The sequence below is a fragment of the Bos grunniens genome, chromosome 15 (genome assembly GCF_055505025.1).
Source record: "Bos grunniens cultivar Pamir isolate PY7600 chromosome 15, Bosgru_T2T1.0, whole genome shotgun sequence".
NCBI lineage: Eukaryota > Metazoa > Chordata > Mammalia > Artiodactyla > Bovidae > Bos > Bos grunniens.
Window position 1 is genome coordinate 74,530,299 of NC_141179.1, and position 19,331 is coordinate 74,549,629.

At 42.7% G+C, this 19,331-nt stretch overlaps 1 protein-coding gene across 10 annotated transcripts in view; it reads left to right on the forward strand.

Moving 5' to 3' along the window:
• Positions 1-4,951: 4,951 nt before the first annotated feature.
• The window catches only part of ALKBH3 (alkB homolog 3, alpha-ketoglutarate dependent dioxygenase), a 41,531-nt gene continuing 27,151 nt past the window's right edge, over positions 4,952-19,331 (forward strand). For 4 of the 10 annotated variants that reach the window (XR_015142315.1, XR_015142313.1, XR_015142310.1 and 1 more), the window contains exons 1-7: positions 4,952-5,121; positions 6,742-6,887; positions 6,990-7,093; positions 7,897-7,931; positions 10,281-10,328; positions 17,411-17,514; positions 19,099-19,187. Coding sequence is in view for 3 of the 10 variants with exons in the window: in XM_086341214.1 (XP_086197340.1) it covers positions 6,809-6,887; positions 6,990-7,093; positions 7,897-7,931; positions 10,281-10,328; positions 17,411-17,514; positions 19,099-19,187 (459 nt within the window). In the remaining 7 variants the exon portion in view is untranslated. Of the gene's footprint in view, positions 5,503-6,741; positions 6,888-6,989; positions 7,094-7,896; positions 7,932-10,280; positions 10,329-17,410; positions 17,515-19,098; positions 19,188-19,331 lie in introns of all 10 variants that reach the window. The other 6 variants (XR_015142314.1, XR_015142311.1, XM_086341215.1 and 3 more) reach the window with 2 other exon arrangements.

Below are 19,331 nucleotides of genomic sequence, written 5' to 3' on the forward strand. Positions count from 1 at the left end.
AATGGGAGAATCAGCAGAACCTATAGTATCTTATTTGCAATTGACATTCTCTACAACAAAATTGTAATTTTGTTCCTGTTTTAAATTTTTTCTTGTTTCACTGGAAAGATGTTTCTCAGTTTTCAGCTTTAAAACTGTACAAGTAACTTTGTTACAATAAAAATAAATGTGTTTTTTAAAAAAGAACCTCTCAAGAAATGTCAACAAATAATATTATTTGCTACTATTTAATAACAAAGAGGGGCTTCCCTGGTAGCTCAGCTGGTAAAGAATCCACCTGCAATGCAGACCCTGGTTTGATTCCTGGGTCAGAAGATCACCTGGAGATAGAATAGACTACCCACTCCAGCATTCTTGCTCTTCCCTGCTGGCTCAGCTGGTAAAGAATCCTCCTGCAATGCGGGAGGCCTGGCGTTGATCCCTGGGTTGGGAAGATCCCCTGCAGAAGGGAATGGCAACCCATTCTGGCTTGGGAAAATGCCATGGACAGAGGAGCCTGGCAGGCCACAATCCATGGGGTCGCAAGAGCCAGACACAATGTAGCGACTAAACAACAGCAACAAATCATTTACACTGTGGTTCATATCTCCGGCGGTATCCACAATCATGCTGGGCACTGAACAGGAGGCATTCCTGTCCAGAGTTTGAGGAAACATCCTCTCTCCCTCATCATGGTGTAAAGTTGGCAGAGACCCGAAAAACTCCATGCGCACACCCTCCAGCCTCCAGCCAGGAAATGCTGAGCCTCTGGCAGCGGAGACAGGAGCTGGGAATATCTTTATGACATCTTCACTGAGAGCTATTAGTGTGTTGGCCATCATTTGCCTTGGACTGGATTTTCACAGAATTCAGCAGCAGGTACTCTACAGGCAGCACAGGACTAAATGTTTGGCAAGAGTCTGGGGTAACAATCAGCAACTGAAAATAAGCTGTGGTGTGCGGCTTACCCAGAATGATTTCTTCAGAGCTGCTGCTGCTAAGTCACTTTAGTCATGTCCAACTCTGTGCGACCCCATAGATGGCAGCCCACCAGGCTCCGCCATCCCTGGGATTCTCCAGGCAAGAATACTGACCAGCATTTAAACTACCTATCAGTTTTTCCATCCCGAGGCAAAGATAAATGTTGGGCAGAAAACTAATCACTTAAAGAGAGCACACAGCAGCAAAGGGTAAAGAGAATTTTTGAAAATTCTTACAAAATGAGACAAGGCACTGTTGAAAGTGCAAATTGTTGGGCCCTGCCCCAGATCCACGAACTCTGGATCTTATTGCAGGGGGCCTGGGATCTTCATATTTATAAGCATATTTATAATCTTCATATTTATAAGCATCCCCTACTGACTCCAGAGCAGATGGTCGTCTAACCACATGCTGAGAAATGCTGGTTTTGGAGTTCAGGCAAGCCAGTGGATTCTGCAAAAACCTACTGGGGCTTCAGGAGGGTTGTCTCCGGTGAAGAGACCCAAGAAGGGTAGTGCAAGAGTAAAGGGTCGGGGATGACAAGGATCCAAATCAACGGCAGTTTTAAGGCCTGCCCTTACAGTGGAAGGCCCACCATGGAGCCAGCCACTTGCTAGCTATTGCTCCCACCCCTGCTATCACAAGCACACCACAACAGTCAGGACTCAAAGAGGAGACAGAAATCATATAGTGATTCGGAGAGGGAAACTGGGTATTACCTACAAGGGGTAAGACTTCCCTGGTGGCTCAGATGGTAAAGCGTCTGCTTACAATGCAGGAGACCCGGGTTCGATCTCTGGGTTGGGAAGATCCTCTGAAGAGGAAATGGCAATCCACTCCAGTATTCTTGCCTGGAAAATCCCATGGATGGAGGAGCGTGGTAGGCTACAGTCCATGGGGTCCCAAAGAGTTGGACATGACTGAGCGACTTCACTTTCACTTTCTTCACTTACAAGGGGTAAAGGAAAACTCTAATATATAGCCACTACCTACCTTGATGTTGAGGAGAACACGAAGCCAGGCACAAATACGGAAGCACTCCCAACCCATCAGGAAGCACAGACCGGCGCTGTATTTTTCATGTTGTCTGCTCCAGCTGAGGGTTTTAGGGGGCTTTTAAGCAGAGGATGACCAGGCTCCTCACACACAGGAGGTCAAACTGCTGCCATTGCCAAGGGAGGCTCAGGGTGGCTTGGGAGTTCCATATGGTCAATTTTACCTGGGTCCAAGCAGATGTTCCCTATTTCAAGTTTTGGGATCCCATTTCTTCCAGTTGAAGATGATGTCAACTTCACAAGAGTTAACAAGGCTGTAAATTCAACTAATTCAGTGCAGAGAGATGCCAATCACATCAGGCTACCATGTACTGAAGAGCTAGCTAAGAGAAGCACCCTGGAATCGGGGGAAAGAGCTCCTTCTCATTCTAATGTTCCTCCAGCATCCTCTACTGATGAAGCTTAACACTGGGCCAAATGGCAAGAAAGAAACGTTCCAGTATTGCAAGCAAGGCAGAAAGGACTGGGGCTGAGATCAACACTGGTGACTGGCAATGCACCCCTACCTTTATTGTCTCTCCCATGGTCTCCACTACCACCCACAAAAACAAAAACACAAATACTGCAAATAGAAATGAGGAAACCCAGGATGCCAACAGCCATCAAGAACATCTTTTGAAAGCTATATGCTCACATGTATCTAGGGTGACCTACCATCTGTTTGCCCAGGGCTCTTTGCCCAGCTTTAGCACTTAAAGTCCTGCATCCTAGGGGCACCCCTCAGTCCCAGAAAACCTGGAACATATTTGTCACCCTACATGCATCCCAAAGGTTTTCAAACATTCTGTGCATCAGAATTGCCTTGGGCACTTGGTAAAAATACAGGTGATTCTATTAAATCTGTTAAAGGTTATTTTGGGTGCAAGCAGACCATGGAGTGATTTTTAAGAACTTTTACTTAGAGGACAGTCCAGGACTTCTTTCCATTCTAAAACCACAATCATTGAAAAGAAAGAAATGACACCCTTTGGGATTAGAGGCAAGGTTCCTGAGCCAGAAGAAGACACTGACAAGTTGTTTATTGACAGGGCTGTCACTTCAATTGCATCTGGTTCTTTTTGACCCTATGGACTATAGACCGCCAGGCTCCTCTGTCCATGCAATTCTCCAGGCAAGAATACTGGAGCAGTTTGCCATTTCCTTCTCCAGGGGATCTTCCTGACCCAGGGATCAGACCCACATGTCTCATGTCTCCTGCATTGGCAGGCGGGTTCTTTACCACTAAGAACCTTAGTTTATGGGTAAACTAATGGCATCTGGTCCCATCATTTCATGGGAAATAGATGGGGAAACAGCAGAAACAGTGTCAGACTTTATTTTTTTGGGCTCCAAAATCACTACAGATGGTGACTGCAGCCATGAAATTAAAAGACGCTTACTCCTTGGAAGAAAAGTTATGACCAACCTAGATAGCATATTCAAAAGCAGAGACATTACTTTGCCAACAAAGGTCTGTCTAGTCAAGGCTATGGTTTTTCCTGTGGTCATGTATGGATGTGAGAGTTGGACTGTGAAAAAGGCTGAGTGCCGAAGAATTGATGCTTTTGAACCGTGGTGTTGGAGAAGACTCTTGAGAGTCCCTTGGACTACAAGGAGATCCAACCAGTCCTTTCTGAAGGAGATCAGCCCTGGGATTTCTTTGGAAGGAATGATGCTAAAGCTGAAACTCCAGTACTTTGACCACCTCATGCGAAGAGTTGACTCATTGGAAAAGACTTTGATGCTGGGAGAGATTGGGGGCAAGAGGAGAAGGGGATGACAGAGGATGAGATGGCTGGATGGCATCACTGACCTGATGGACATGAGTCTGGGTGAACTCCCTGGGTGAACTCCGGGAGTTGGTGATGGACAGGGAGGCCTGGCGTGCTGCAATTCATGGGGTCGCAAAGAGTCGGACACGACTGAGCGACTGATCTGACTGATCTGATCTGAAGCCTTAGTTTATGGGATGGGGGGAAAGATAAAAATTATAGTCTGCCCCTACCACTTTTCTCTCCTCTCAGTTCAAGGATAAATCCTTTCTCCTTCAATGTCACAAAGTATAATAAACAGTAACGGATGCTGTGAAATTAGATTTGATAGTAGCAACAATGTAGGGTTGTTGATGGGGTATACTGAGCTTCCAACAGGTTAAGCACTATATAACACAAAGTTCATTTTAAATACTTCCACAGTATAACTTGCACCGGGTGTAGTTAATTTAGCACTACTTCTGCTATTTTCACACTGTAAGATACATGATTTAACACGGCCACTTAAAGATGTGTCTCAAGAACTCAGATTGAAGACACTTAACATTTATTTTCTATTGTGTTCCAGGCATCGTGCTAAATTCTGTAAATACATTATCTCATGTAATCCTCCCGACAGAAAAGCTATGCCCATTTCATAAAAAAAAGCAGGGTACCCGACCGAGATTATACACCAAGTAAAAATGTGCATAGCGTGAAACTCAGATCTCTTCTCTCAAGCAAACTTTGTTTGCAAATAGGGCGCGGTCCTATTCTCAGTGCTATGACAGAAGTCTGCACCGGCTGCAGGGAAAACAAACGAGGTGCATCTCAGACTCTCAGTGGAGTTCAGGATAAAAGTCAAACCCTGTTGCTCCGCGCATCATGACTAGGTTCCCCAACGCCTTCGCCCTTCCGCTGGGGCTCGGTCGCTCTTCCGGCACGGACCAAAGAAGCGGGCGCTTGGATGTCTCTTGTCTTTGCTTAGGGGTGTGGGACTTCGGCCGAGGAAACGTCTTCATCCCCACCATCGCCACAGCCGACCCTTAACAGGGCTCCACCGCACCCTTAATCTCTGTGCTACCCTAGAACCCCGGCGCTGCCGTCTTCACCGTCAGAGACACGGCCCTTTCGGCTCGAGGGACACCGAGCCGCCCGGACATCCGGGCTGTGGCGCCGGAAGAGGCGGTGGCGGCGGCGGCGCGTGACGTCAGGGGACGTGCCTGCCGCCGTGGGCCTGCGGTTGGGAAGTGCTGGTGTCAGGCCGGGGTTCAGAGACCCCCCACATACCGCCGGCGGCAGAACAGGCCCGAGGCAGCCTGGGGTTTGCTTTAGGAAGAGCGGCTTCAAAACCTGCGCGCCCGGCTCTATGGCAGGTGCGGCCTCCCGGCCTGTCGCTGCGACTTGTGGGGACCTTCCTGAGGTCCCTTCTTCAGGGGACTTCAGTCAGGGCCTCCCGGGGGTGGGGCGGAACGGGTCTAAAATGAAGTTGCTTAAGCCTTATTGAGAGGACCAGGCTCTCTCACCTTCGAGCATCGCTTAATTCTCACTCGGACCATGAGAGAGGTACTGGCTCCTGTGTTGACAGAGGAGGAAACTGACTCGGAAAGGGGAAGGCATTTGCCTCAGGCCACGCCGCTGGGAAGGGTCAGATTCGGATTCAAAGCGAGTCCTTTGGCTGCCGCAGGAGCGCTCGCTCTTGGCCCTGGAAGCGCGGTTCTCGTGCTTAATTCGGGTAAAGAATCTCGGTGTGGAAGGTAGGAGTTAGTTAATAGTTTCCGAGACTCCGCAGATTTCTAGAATCTGTATTTTCAGCAGCCGTGCGGTGCACATAACACATCGCTCCCCTGTGAACACAGCAAGAATGATAGCTGGTTTTAAGGCCTCAACTGAGAGAAAATATCATACGAGAGCTTCCTCTACAAATCATGTGGAACTGGAGAGTAGATATTTGTTGTGCCGTTAACTCTGTGGGCAGATGGCAGCCTCTGTCCTCTGCCCACTTATTAAATAAGAAAACTTACATGCTTATCACTTGGGAGAATTTGTTAAACATACAGGTTCCCAGAACCAGCTTAGTTCTCCTGAATCAGAAAGTCTGGGAGTGGGGCTGGGAATTTGTAGGCTAAACAAGCTATTAAAAAGAGCCTGTTAACCTTTGAGAACTTTGGAGTGAAGTTGTCTTGGACCTATGAGAAAATGGACTGTAAGTCCGTACGTGCCCCCAACGTTCCCGTTTCGTTTGTTTGGTTTTGTTTTGCGGATGTGTATGCTCTGTATTTGATGTGGGCTAGACTTTTATTGGCAAAAATGTCAAATTAATATTACTGGTCATTATGGTGTGGATTTTTTACTTAAGACCGGAATGTGGTAAAATTTTGAACGTTAATTACCTGTTGATTTCCTGAGTGACACTGGGTGAACCACTTAACCTCGTGGCCCTTACATATCTGTTTATCATCACCTTCTACAATGCTTGTTTCAATGACAGACACGTGTATCCATCCAACATCAAATCTTCTGAGACGGGCCATAGGTGTTTTTAACAAGCTTCAAGGGAAGTTTGATGCAGCCTGTGATGATGGAGTATGGAAATGCCCGGGGAAACTGCGTTTTAGCCTATTTCTGAATCTTCATGGAGGTGGCATATCACCATTCCGTTATGTTGTCATCTTGGGGGACCAATAAGAGTAATGTGGTTCATGGGAGATCCTGGTTATAGAATTTCTTAGTATCTACTTTCTTGTGAATGAAGTGAAAGCACTGCGGTAAGCTAAATCATTAAAAGATAAGCATTAAAAGCAGCATCCCCAAGTAACTTAGTAGGCTCCTGATTGAGATGTTGTGATCTCAGAGTTGATTTTATGTAGACGCACTGATTGCTATTGAGTCATCTCATCTACTTGAAAGGATTATAGTCAAAGCTTGGTAGTCAAAGCTTTCACAACCCCAACTTAAAGCATCTTTTTTTTTTTTTTTTCTTTCTCTTTAAACAGATACCATTGTGTAGTTTGAATCAGGAATGAAATTTTCTGAAAGCTAAGAGTAGAAGTCTTGGTCAGCATGGAGGACAAAAGACGGCGAGCCCGAGTGCAGGGAGCCTGGGCTGGTCCTGCTAAGAGCCAGGCCACTGCTCAGCCAGGCAAGGACCTGTGGGGATCTCCTGTTTTTGTGTGTATATGTGTGTGGACCAGTATCCTTCTCTTTTAATTGATGTTAAGGTTTGAATCTTGTCTCTTTTCAGCTCCCACTGCTGAGAACAGTCTCCAACAGAGACCTGGTAAAGCCTGGATGAACAAGGAGCAGCATCTGTCTGACAGACAGTTTGTGTTCAAAGAACCCCAGGAGGTAAATTCTTGTTTCTTCTTCAATAGTAACAAAGATTTATTTATAAAAGCAACAGTCACATGGTAGACACTCAAATAAATAGTGATTGAATAAGCTCACTAATAGAGAACTGAAAGACCTGTAATAATAATGAAATGTGGAGTATTAGTTTCTTAGTATGTCTGAGAATTCTTAGTAGTCTTCCCCCAATTTATAGGCATTTTTAATTCCCTTTTTTTTTTGGCCAAGGAGATGTATTGTGACGAGAGGTTATACCATGACTAGAGTTTGCATTAGTTATCTAAGTTCTAACAGTCATAAAAATGCTAGTGTATCAAGTATCTGTGGAATTGGATTGAAATTTTAGCTATTGCATTGCTTAATCTCGCTGGGAAAAATGTAAGAAACGGGGAAGAGTTGCTGTTTTTAATAACATGGGAAAAGGGCGCTAAAAATCAGGTATCTTGCTATAGTAATGATTGCATAAATAATGATTAAAACCTCCTATTTCCTAGTATGTCTTCTGTTTTTAAAAATCCCTTGGAAAGAATGTTTTTGTTTTTGTTTTTCAGAATGCTTACTGCTAGGAAAACATATTAATTCTAGTTTTGTCATCCTTTACTGCCTACTAGTCACTCTGGAGTAGTTCTAAGAAGAGTAGAACCAGAAGTTTCTGGTGGGATACTAAGAGCTTAGAATAAAACAGGGATAGTTTTAAACCTGCTTTATTTTAACTAGGAATGAGAGGATACCATAATTCTGCAAGGAAACCTCCCTGAGGATTAGGAATCATTCAGAAATAATATCTGACTGTTTCTCTGCAGGTGGTACGCAGAGCCCCAGAGCCACGAGTGATTGAGTAAGTACACTGCTGCCCTCCTGGGACTGTTGCCTACAGTGAATGGAGAGCCCCAGATCTTTCCCTTGGCCTGGTGTTTCCATCTGGAAAAGATAATGGTCAATTCATGTCTTAAATTTTAAGCTGGGATATCCCTGTCTCAGATATCTTTAAACCTGGTCTTTTGAGAAGCCTTTCCGAATTTGCTGATGGTGTGGAAAATGCAACCAGATATCTGTTCCCTAAACTCTGACTGGTGTAGATTTCCTGACTCTGTTTGACTAACATATATACAGATAGCAGCTAAAATATCTCTTAGGTAAAGACACAGAGGAATTTTTTTCCTGAGTCATTGAAACATGATTCTTCAAAAAACCTTTTAGTATCAATTTACTAGCAGTGCTATGAAAACTGCTAGAAATCTAGAAGCTTTTACAGTTCATTTATTAAAACCACAGAATTGTTCCAGAGCAATTAAATGATAATAAACATTTCTCTTATATTGATCTGTGTCTAAAAATATTCTTTTTCAAAATGATGAAAGATGCTTTGATTTCTCTTGTCCTGCTTCTCAATTTCCATCTAATGCAGATAAATTATCTGTAGAAAGCATGCTTTTATTTTAGCAAATTAACATTAAATGTGTACTGTTGCTCATGAGCAAGTATTCAGCTGTTTGGCTATTTGCAGGTCAACTTGTATATCTTAGAAAAGTTTGAAACTAACACAAGTATCATCATACTTTCAGAGAGGGTGTATAGTTATGGCCTGGCCACTAGTCAGCTATGTAACTAGTCCTTAGGTAAGTTATTATTGTCTCTCTGGACTTGTGTTTCCTTGCCTGTAATATTAAGGGATTGGACTATATAATCACTTAAGACCCAGTCTGGTAGCTTTAACAGTCTTTGTTTTGCAAATACAAATGTGATACTGCCTCCATCGATGGTAAGGAAAAGAAACAAAGCCAAGAAACCTGTTAAGCTACAAATGGGACATTCAGGTTGAAAAAAAGGGACAATTGTGAATTTCCCAGACAGAGACAAAAAATGATGGTACGCATTCCTACTTGACCATAGGGTTTGTTAATTCTGTTTATCTAAAATTAGCTATGCTAGATTTTTTTAATAGCCAGAAATATCCCTCATATTTGGAATGAACCATTTTCTAAATATGGCCCAAAATATAGCACTGAGAATATGAGCACTCTAGGAAATTTTCTAGCCGACTAATATTTTGAAACATGCTATATGTTTATGATAATAACTGCCTACATTTTGACTCAGAGTGGCTTATACATCCACCTAAGGGCCCAGGTCAGAGATTATGAACTGCTAAGTCACCTGGAAAAGGATGACGTAAATACTATCCCTTTATATTATTCTCCATAACTTATCTCTGTGAGAAGCGTCTGACACAGCTATCTGGATGGAAACACCTGTCCAGTCTGGATCACATTTCTTACCATGACGTGCCCTTCTGTGACAGTTTTGTACTTTCATATATTGGGTTAAGTTCAATAAACTTTTTACTGTTCATTTGTTGTGTGCTAGGCACTAGGAGACAGAAAAGTCGCCCATTCCAGCCCTTCAGCAGCTCATAGTCTAGTAAATGAAATAGACATGTAGTCTGACAAATTGTGATCCTGACTATCTTGGAACAGTATACTTCTAGGTGAGGTGCAGTGGTCACAGAGGATGAGATATGTAACATTATTTGACTGGATCACAGGTTAGGAAAGGCTTAGACAAAGTGATACTGAGCTGAGATTTTGAAGGATGAATTAGAATTTTCCACTGGACCAAAGCTGGGGGCAAGTTGGATTAGGGGTGCTAGACAGTGGGGACACATGCCAGCATGTAGAAAAGCGTGGGATCAGACACATGGTGGTGTATTCAGGAGATTCCAAGCAGTAATTACCCTGGAGGATGCTGAGTCTGTGGCAACCTCTAGGAGGTGGAGCTCTATCGTGGGGACCTTCTACTTTTGTTCCGTGTATCTCTATTCCAGGCTCCAAGGGGATGCTCAATTTGGCACCCCTTTGTGTGATAGATTCCTATGCCACATCAACCTGAATTATGGGTGAAATATGAAGGTACAGAATAAGAATTTACTTTATTGTGGCCTTTGCCTTCATGGCCTGATTTTGTTAGGATTCTATACCCAAGGCCAGTAATGGTTACCACCATCTTACCCTTTATCTCAGCGGTAGAAGAAGGTGGGGCTATATTTCCCTCATCGTGCACCCTCATCGGGAAGTGGTTTTGGTGAGCTGGAACTTTGTGCACTCCGAAGGCCAACTCTTCCTTCCACTACATGCAGTATGTTGTTTACCTTGGTACTAATAAGTCTTTGTTTTCTTGGTTTCTTTAGAAAAGAGGGTGTGTATGAAATCAGCATGTCACCCACAGGCATATCTAGGTAAGTGAATTCTCACTAGAAAGGGACTATAATTAATCACTTACTTCAAGTCTTTTGAAATATTTAGAATGTTTTCCTTGTAGAATGTTAACCTTGATTAAAGTAGGTAACATCTGCCCCTTAAATTCCTGGAGAGCAAATATGTAGTAATATCTCCTTTTATACTAGCTTCAAAACATTTTCATAACCTCTCTGTCAGGTATAGTATAACTATTACTTCTCCAGTTTTTCATGTGAGGAAATGAGGTCCAGGGAGATTCAATACTTTGTCCTGGGGCTACGTAGTAGTTTAACATTAAAGTTGAGTCTGGTCTCAACTTCTGTGCTGTGAGTGCTCTATGATTGTTAGATTGTCGTAGTTGTTCAGTCACTAAGTCAGGTCCGATCTTTAGAACCCATGGACTGTAGCATGCCGGGCTCCTTTGTCTTCCACTGTTTCCCGGAGTTTGCTCAGACTCATGTCTGTTGAGCTAGCGATGCTGTCTAACCATCTCATCCTCTGCCACCTGCTTTTCCTTTTGCCTTCAGTCTTTCCCAGCATCAGGGTCTCTTCCAACAAGTCAGCTCTTCACATCACATGGCCAAAGTATTGGAGCTTCAACTTCCGCGTCAGTCCTCCCAATGAATATTCAGGAATGATTTCCTTTAGAATTGACTGGTTTGATCTCCTTTCATTCCAAGGGACTCTCAAGAGTCTTCTCCAGCCTCACAATTTGAAAGGATCAGTTCTTTGGTGCTCAGCTTTGTCTGTGGTCCAGCTCTCACATCTGTAATGAGTACTGGAAAAACCATAGCTTTGACTGTATGGACCTTTGTCAGCAAAGTCGTAGTCCTGCTTTCTAATATGCTGTTTAGGTTTGTCATAGCTTTCCTTCCAAGGAGCCAGCGTCTTATAATTTCATGGCTACAGTTACCATCTGCAGTGATTTTTGGAGTCCAAGAAAAAAAATCTGTTACTGCTTCCGCTTTTTCCCCTTCTATTTGCCATGAAGTGATGAGACCAGATGCCATGATCTTAGTCTTTTGAATGTTGAGTTTCAAGCCAGCTTTTTCACTCTCCTCTTTCGCCTTCACCAAGAGGCCCTTTAGTTCCTCTTCACTTTCTGCCAGTAGAGTGGTATCATCTGCATATCCGAAGTTGTTGATATTTCTTGTGGCAATCTTAATTCCAGCTTGAGCTTCATCCAGCCCGACATTTCACCTGTTGTACTCTTAATAAGCAGGGTGACAATATACAGCCTTGATGTACTCCTTTCCCAATTTCGAACCAGTCCATTGTTCCATGTCTGGTTCTAACTGTTGCTTCTTGATCCCCATACAGGTTTCTCAGGAGACAGGTAAGGTGGTCTGGTACTCCCATCTCTTAAAGAATTTTCCACAGTTCGTTGTAATCCACAGAGTCACAGGCTTTAGCAAGCATAATCAGTGAATCAGAGGTAGATATTTTTCTGGAATTCCCTGCTTTCTCCATGATCCAGCGAATGTTGGCAATTTGATCTCTGGTTCCTCTGCCTCTTCGAGACCTAGCTTGTACATCTGGACGTTCTTAGTTCATGTACTGCTGAAGCCTACTTGAAAGATTTTGAGTATAATGTTGTTGTTATCATGTGAAATGAGTGCAATTGTATGATAGTTTGAACATTCTTTGACATTGCCCTTCTTTGGGATTGGAATGAAAACTGACCTTTTCCAGTCCTGTGGTCACTGCTGAGTTTTCCAAATTTGCTGACATACTGACTGAAGCACTTTAACAGCATCATCTTTTAGGATTTTAAACGGCTCAGCTGAAATTCCATCACCTGCACTAGCTTTGTTTGCAGTAATGCTTCCTAAGGCCCACTTGACTTCATACTCCAGCATGTCTGGCTCTAGGTGAATGACCACACCATCATGGTTATCCTGGTCATTAAGACCTTTTTTGTATAGTTCTTCTGGGTATTCTTGCCACCTCTTCTTAATCTCTGCTGCTTCTGTTAGATCCTTACTGTTTCTGTCCTTTCTTGTACCCATCTTTGTATGAAATGTTCCCTTGGTATCTCAATTTTCTTGAAAGATCTGTAGTCTTTCCCCTTCTATTGTTTTCCTCTCTTTCTTTGCACTGTTCGTTGAAGAAGGCCTTCTTATCTCTCCTTGCTGTTCTCTGGAACTCTGCATTCAGTTAGGTGTGTCTTCGCCTTTCTCCCTTGCCTTTTGCTTCTCTTCTTTCCTCAGCTATTTGTAAAGCCGCCTCAGACAACCACTGCCTTCTTGCATTTCTTTTTCTTTGGATGGTTTTGGTCACCACCTACTATATAAAGTCCGTAGCTCTGCAGGCACTGTGTCTACCAGATCTAACGCCTTGAATCTATTCGTCACTCCACTGTACAATCATAAGGGGTTTGACATAGGTCATACCTGAATGGTATAGTGGTTTTCACTACTATCTTCAATTTAAGCCTGAATTTTGCAATAAGGAGCTCATGATCTGAGCCACAGTCAGCTCCAGGTCTTGTTTTTGCTAACTGTATAGAGTTTCTCCATCTTCAGCTGTAAAGAACATAATCTGATTTCAGTTTTGACCATCTGGTGAGGTCCATGTGTAAAGTCCTCTTTGAGGTTGTTAGAAAAGGGTGTTTGCTATGACCAGCGTGTTCTCTTGACAAAACTAATAGCCTTTGCCCTGCTTCGTTTTGTACTCTAAGGCCAAACTTGCCTGTTATTTTAGGTATTTTTTGTGGACTTCCCTGGTAGCTCAGCTGGTAAAGAATCTGCCTGCAATGCAGGAGACCCCAGTTTGATTCCTGGGTTGGGAAGATCTGCTGGAGAAGGGATAGGCTCTCCACTCCAGTATTCTTGGGCTTCCCTGGTGGCTCAGCTGATAAGCATCTGCCTGCAATGAGGGAGACCTGAGTTTGATCCCTGGGTTGGGAAGATCTCCTGGAGAAGGGAAAGACTGCCCACTTCAGTATTCTGGCCTGGAGGATTCCATGGACTGTATAGTCCATAGGGTCACAAAAAGTTGGACACGGCTGACTGACTTTCACTTTCACTTTTGGGTATTTCTTGACTTCCTACATTTGCATTTCAATCCCCTATGATGAAAAGAACATCTTTTTTGTGTGTTAGTTCTAGAAGGTGTTATAGATCTTCATAGAACCAGTCAACTTCAGCTTCTTCGGCATCAATTGTTGGGGCATAGACTTGGATGACTGTATTGTTGAATGGTTTGCCTTGGAAATGAACCAAGATCATTCTGTCATTTTTGAGGTTGGACTCAAGTACTGCATTTGGGACTCTTCTGTTGACTGTGAGGGCTACTTCACTTCTTCTAAACGATTCTTGTCCACAGTAGTAGATATAATGATCATCTGAACTAAATTCACCTGTTCATGAATTTAATTCATTTTAGTTCACTGATCCATTTTGGTTCACTGATCTGTAAGATGTCAGTGTTCAGTCTTACTATCTCCAGCTTGACCATGTCCAGTATACCTTGATTCATGGATCTAACATTCCAGGTTCCTATGAAATACCATTCTTTATATCATTGAACTTTACTTTCCCCACCAGACACATCCGCAACTGAGTGACATTTCTGCTTTTGCCCAACCAGTTCATTCTCTCTGGAGCTATTAGTAATTGCCCTCTGCTCTTCTCCAGGAGCATATTGGATACCTTCAGACCTGGGCAGGGGGAGGGGGCTCATCTTCTGGTGTCCTATCTTTTTGTCTTTTCATACTGCTCATTGGGTTCCTGCAGCAAGAATGCTAGGGTGGGTTGCCGTTTCCTCCTCCAGTGTACTGTGTTTTGTCACAACTCTTCACTATGTCCTATCTGCTTGGGTGGCCCTGCACAGCATGGCTTATGGCTTCATTGAGTTACACAAACCCCTTCACCATGACAAGACTGTGATCCACGAAGGGGATTGCTTATTATTGTATGCATTATTATGTTAATCCTGCATTATTATATATAATATATGTTAAGTTATATTGTATTGCTATATAAAGGTAGATTTCAATAACATTAAAGCATATGCGGTTTAGGGTATGTTAGGCGGTAGTAATTATTTCATTTTGAAAGCATCACCTTAGTGCATGTTCAGTTCAGATCAGTCACTCAGTCATGTCCGACTCTTTGAGACCCCATGAATCGCAGCACGCCAGACCTCCCTGTCCATCACCAACTCCCAGAGTTCACCCAGACTCACGTCCATCAAGTCAGTGATGCCATCCAGCCATCTCATCCTCTGTCGTCCCCTTCTCCTCCTGCCCCCAATCCCTCCCAGAGTCTTTTCCAATGAGTCAGCTCTTCGCATGAGATGGTCAAAGTACTGGAGTTTCAGCTTTAGCATCATTCCTTCCAAAGAAATCCCAGGGCTGATCTCCTTCAGAATGGACTGGTTGGATCTCCTTGCAGTCCAAGGGACTCTCAAGAGTTTTCTCCAACACCACAGTTCAAAAGCATCAATTCTTCAGTGCTCGGCCTTCCTCACAGTCCAACTCTCACATCCATACACGACCACAGGAAAAACCATAGCCTTGACTAGATGAACCTTTGTTGGCAAAGTAATGTCTCTGCTTTTGAATATGCTATCTAGGTTGGTCATAACTTTTCTTCCAAGGAGTAAGCATCTTTTAATTTCATGGCTGCAATCACCATCTGCAGTGATTTTGGAGCCCAGAAAAATAAAGCCTGACACTGTTTCCACTGTTTCCCCATCTATTTCCCATGAAGTGATGGGACCAGATGCTATGATCTTCGTTTTCTGAATGTTGAGCTTTAAGCCAACTTTTTCACTCTCCACTTTCACTTTCATCAAGAGGCTTTTGAGTTCCTCTTCACTTTCTGCCATAAGGGTGGTGTCATCTGCATATCTGAGGTTATTGGTATTTCTCCCGGCAATCTTGATTCCAGCTTGTGCTTCTTCCAGCCCAGAGTTTCTCATGATGTACTCTGCATATAAGTTAAATAAACAGGGTGACAATATACAGCCTTGACGTACTCCTTTTCCTATTTGGAACCAGTCTGTTGTTCCATGTCCAGTTCTAACTGTTGCTTCCTGACCTGCATACAGGTTTCTCAAGAGGCAGGTCAGGTGGTCTGGTATTCCCATCTCTTGAAGAATTTTCCACAGTTTATTGTGATCCACACAGTCAAAGGCTTTGGCATAGTCAATAAAGCAGAAATAGATGTTTTTCTGGAACTCTCTTGCTTTTTCCATGATCCAGCAGATGTTGGCAATTTGATCTCTGGTTCCTCTGCCTTTTCTAAAACCAGCTTGAACATCTGGAAGTTCACAGTTGACGTATTGCTGAAGCCTGGCTTGGAGAATTTTGAGCATTACTTTACTAGCATGTGAGATGAGTGCAATTGTGCGGTAGTTTGAGCATTCTTTGGCATTGCCTTTCTTTGGGATTGGAATGAAAACTGACCTTTTCCATGTTACTGTAAATTAATGAGATGTTTAAATAAATCAGAATTTATGTATCTAAGTGAATTGCTTAGAAAGAGTTGCTTTTGGATTTGCAAGTCTCTATAGTTAGTCCAATGGCACTGCCATTGTTACAACCCTTTTCAGAACTTCCGTTTTCAGAACTTCCCTTTTAGAGCAAGTTTAATAGTCACACAAGAAAACCAGTTGCATTCTTTTTGTTACATGTCATTGTTAACCTGGTATGGCTTCAGGTGAGCTTTGGCTCTTTAAAATATCAACTCACCGTATGTGTAAGCCAAATTATTATGCTTTACACTGAAAATGGATATAGTGCTGTATGTCCATTATATCTCAGTAAAACTGGAAAAAATAATAATTCAGATCAAACATTGTAAATTGTACAGCTGGTTAAAATTAATAAATTCCTTGTTAAACTGTTAAAAAAAAAAAAATCAAACGTACCTTCAAAGAGTGAAAATTTATTACTAGCAAGACTGTTGAAGAGCATGTTCCTATCTTTCAGAACATTTCTTAAGAAAGTTATCCAGAAATCCAAATGCATTGTTAAAATGAAATAGTATATTAGGGACATTGAAATCAAAACCACAATGATATACCACTTTATATTCACTAGAATTTCCACAGTCAAAAAGACAGTAATAAGTGTTATTATAAGAGAGAATGTGGAAAAACTAGAGCCTTCCTGTATTCCTGGTGGAATGTAAAATAGTACAATCCACTTAAAAAAAGTTTGGTGGTTTCTTAAAAAGTTAAGCATACCTTTATCATATGACCCAGCAGTTTCAGGCTTAGGTATCTTATTCAAGAGAAATGAAAACATACATCCATACAAAGACTTGTGTGTGAAGGTTCATAGCAGCATTCAAAACGGACAAAAGTAGAAACAATTCAAATCTCCATCAGTTGGTGAATGGACAAACAAAAGGTGTTATATCTATATAATGGAATATTTTATTCCACCATAAAAAGAAATGTTGCTTTGATAATGTGGTACCACATGGGTAAACCTTGAAGACATTACACTACGTTGAATTTTACAGTATATTATATTATACCTCAGTAAAGGAGAGGAAAAAAAAGATATCCAAAACAATTCTGAGCTGACTTGGCATTGTTGAAATAAGTGTGTATTCAGTGAAATAAAAAATCCTCTTTTGGATATCTTTAGTTTGTTATAGTTATGAATGATTGCTTTCCCTACGATTGGCATAGTCCCGGAAGACTCTCAATTGTTACAGTAACACAGGGCTAAGCATTTTATTATTCTGCTTTTCACAGTGATGCTGTCAGGTGAGATCATCTTTGTGTTACAGATGAGAAAAGCCAAGGTTCCGAGAGGTTAAGTAACCTGTCCAAGGTTTCACAGCTCAGCAGTGCTGGGGTAGTATTTGAACCATGTCTGTGAAAGCCATCATGTACCTCCTCATCCTTCATTGACTGTTTTATTGCCTGTCTTAACTTGGCAGAGATTGGTTTTTCATCTGGAGCATCATGATCTGGGTGATACCACCCTCTGGGGGTGTGGTAAGATGATTTCATCTACCCATGAAAGGAAGCTTCGTCCAGATTCATTTACTCCGCTGATGGTTGGAGTCCACCCCATCTTCTGTGTTCTTTAGTTAGTAACTGTTCTTTCTGCATCCAGGGTGTGTTTGTGTCCTGGCTTTGTTGACTTGAAAGAGGCCGACTCAGTGTTTGAACAGCTTTGTCGGGATGTTCCCTGGAAGCAGAGGACTGGCATCAGAGACGGTAAGTGGATATCTTGGGATCACAGTTGTTGGTGTTTGGCCCTCCTTTCCAGATTGTTTTCCAGTACCCTTGCTTCTTGGCATCGCAGCCAGACTTACACAGATTTTCAAAGCCTAACTGGAACCCAAGCATGGGCAGGAACTCGCCAAAGGGGACAGGGAAGCGTGTTCCTTGCAGAAGACACAGCACGTGGTTCTCAGTGTGTGGCGGAAGGTGGGCCTTCAAGGAGAGGAAGGAAGTTTGGTTTGGCTGAGCTGTGGTTGACATGCTTATCTCCTTTGGTGTTTGATCACTGTTCATTACTTCAGACAGTGCCAGCTTCCCTCTTTCTTCATAGAAGCTTCCAGAACTTATTTTTTTCTGATTCTGTTCAGCATACATTCTTTTTATCATCTTTTTATTGTCACTCTAGTTTCACTAGAAGTCTCCTTTAGCTCCAGCATTTGTAGTATTCTCCTGAGCTTGTCAAGATTACCTGGCTTGGAGTGGGTACCACACAAGCAACAGTACCTGCTATACCAAAGGTGGTCACTAGGGGGTGTCGGTGCTCTAGCATAGAATCTTTCTTTTTTTTTCCTGGCACATTGAGTGATTTTAAATTTTCTGTGGAGAAAGAGGCAAAGTATACTGGCATCACTTTTGTAACAGGCATCATAAGGAGAGTCGGCTCTTTCAGGGCAGGCTTCTAATTCCCAGCAATTTCTATAGCAGGGCTTTCGGTGACAGACTTGGCTTCAATTGCTGGCTCTTTCAAAGTGATTGTTTATTTTAGACAAATGATAGTTAAATAATTTTCTGATTCTTAATTTTTCTGATCAAGAAAGTAGAGCTAATAATAATACCTATCTTGCAAGGTTGTTGTGATAATTAAATGAGACAGTGCCTAATAACGTACTTAACAGAATGCTTGGCACATAGTAAGCCTTCCGTGAATAGTATAAAGCCTTCCGTGAATGTTAACTGCTTTTATATTATTGTTATTGTTGTGATGGTTGAAGTCAATTGTAGGGAAAAAATAGCAAATCTGCGGGTAGCTGCTTCTCTAATTATAAAGTGGACATCAAAAAGTTCTGACTAAAATTAACTATGTGCTGTGGTGGGTCAGAGCACCGTTTTCTTTATTTGGAATTAAAAGGGCTTAGATAGTGGTGGCACGTGGGTGAACAGTTGGTTTTGTTTCCTGTATGGACGTTCATGCCACAATTTCCTGCCTACCAGGGTTCAGACTCCATGTCCTGCATCTTAGACCCTCCCTAATGTGAATCCTTCTGTCCTGCGGTGTGACTCCTTCACTCTGGTTTGTGTCACCACTAACACGAATGGGTCACACCCATTCTCACCCCAGAGCTGCACCCGTACTGGTTCTGCCATATACCCTCTCTTGCCATCCTTTTAGCTGTCGCCATGCCACTCCTGAAGTCCCGTGCCCTTTATGAAGGTGGAACCTTGGGTCAGAGCCCATCCTGCCTCTTCCTTTGTATTTCTCATAGCTCCTTATCCATTACTAGGCAGGGTGTTGGCACTCGGTAGGTACACCTAAAATAGCATTGAACCCTTTCAAAGGCCCTGTATTTTCTTTCTTAGATGTAACTTACCAGCAACCAAGACTTACAGCATGGTATGGAGAACTTCCTTACACTTATTCAAGAATCACTATGGAACCAAATCCTCACGTATGTTGGAATGTTGTTATTGGTATGGTTTTATAGATGATATACTGTGACTGTAGAGTACTGTGAAATAACAATAAATGACCTTGCAGAGCTGTGCAGTGGATCCTAGTTCAAAAAATCCTCCGAGTTCAAACACTGAGTCTT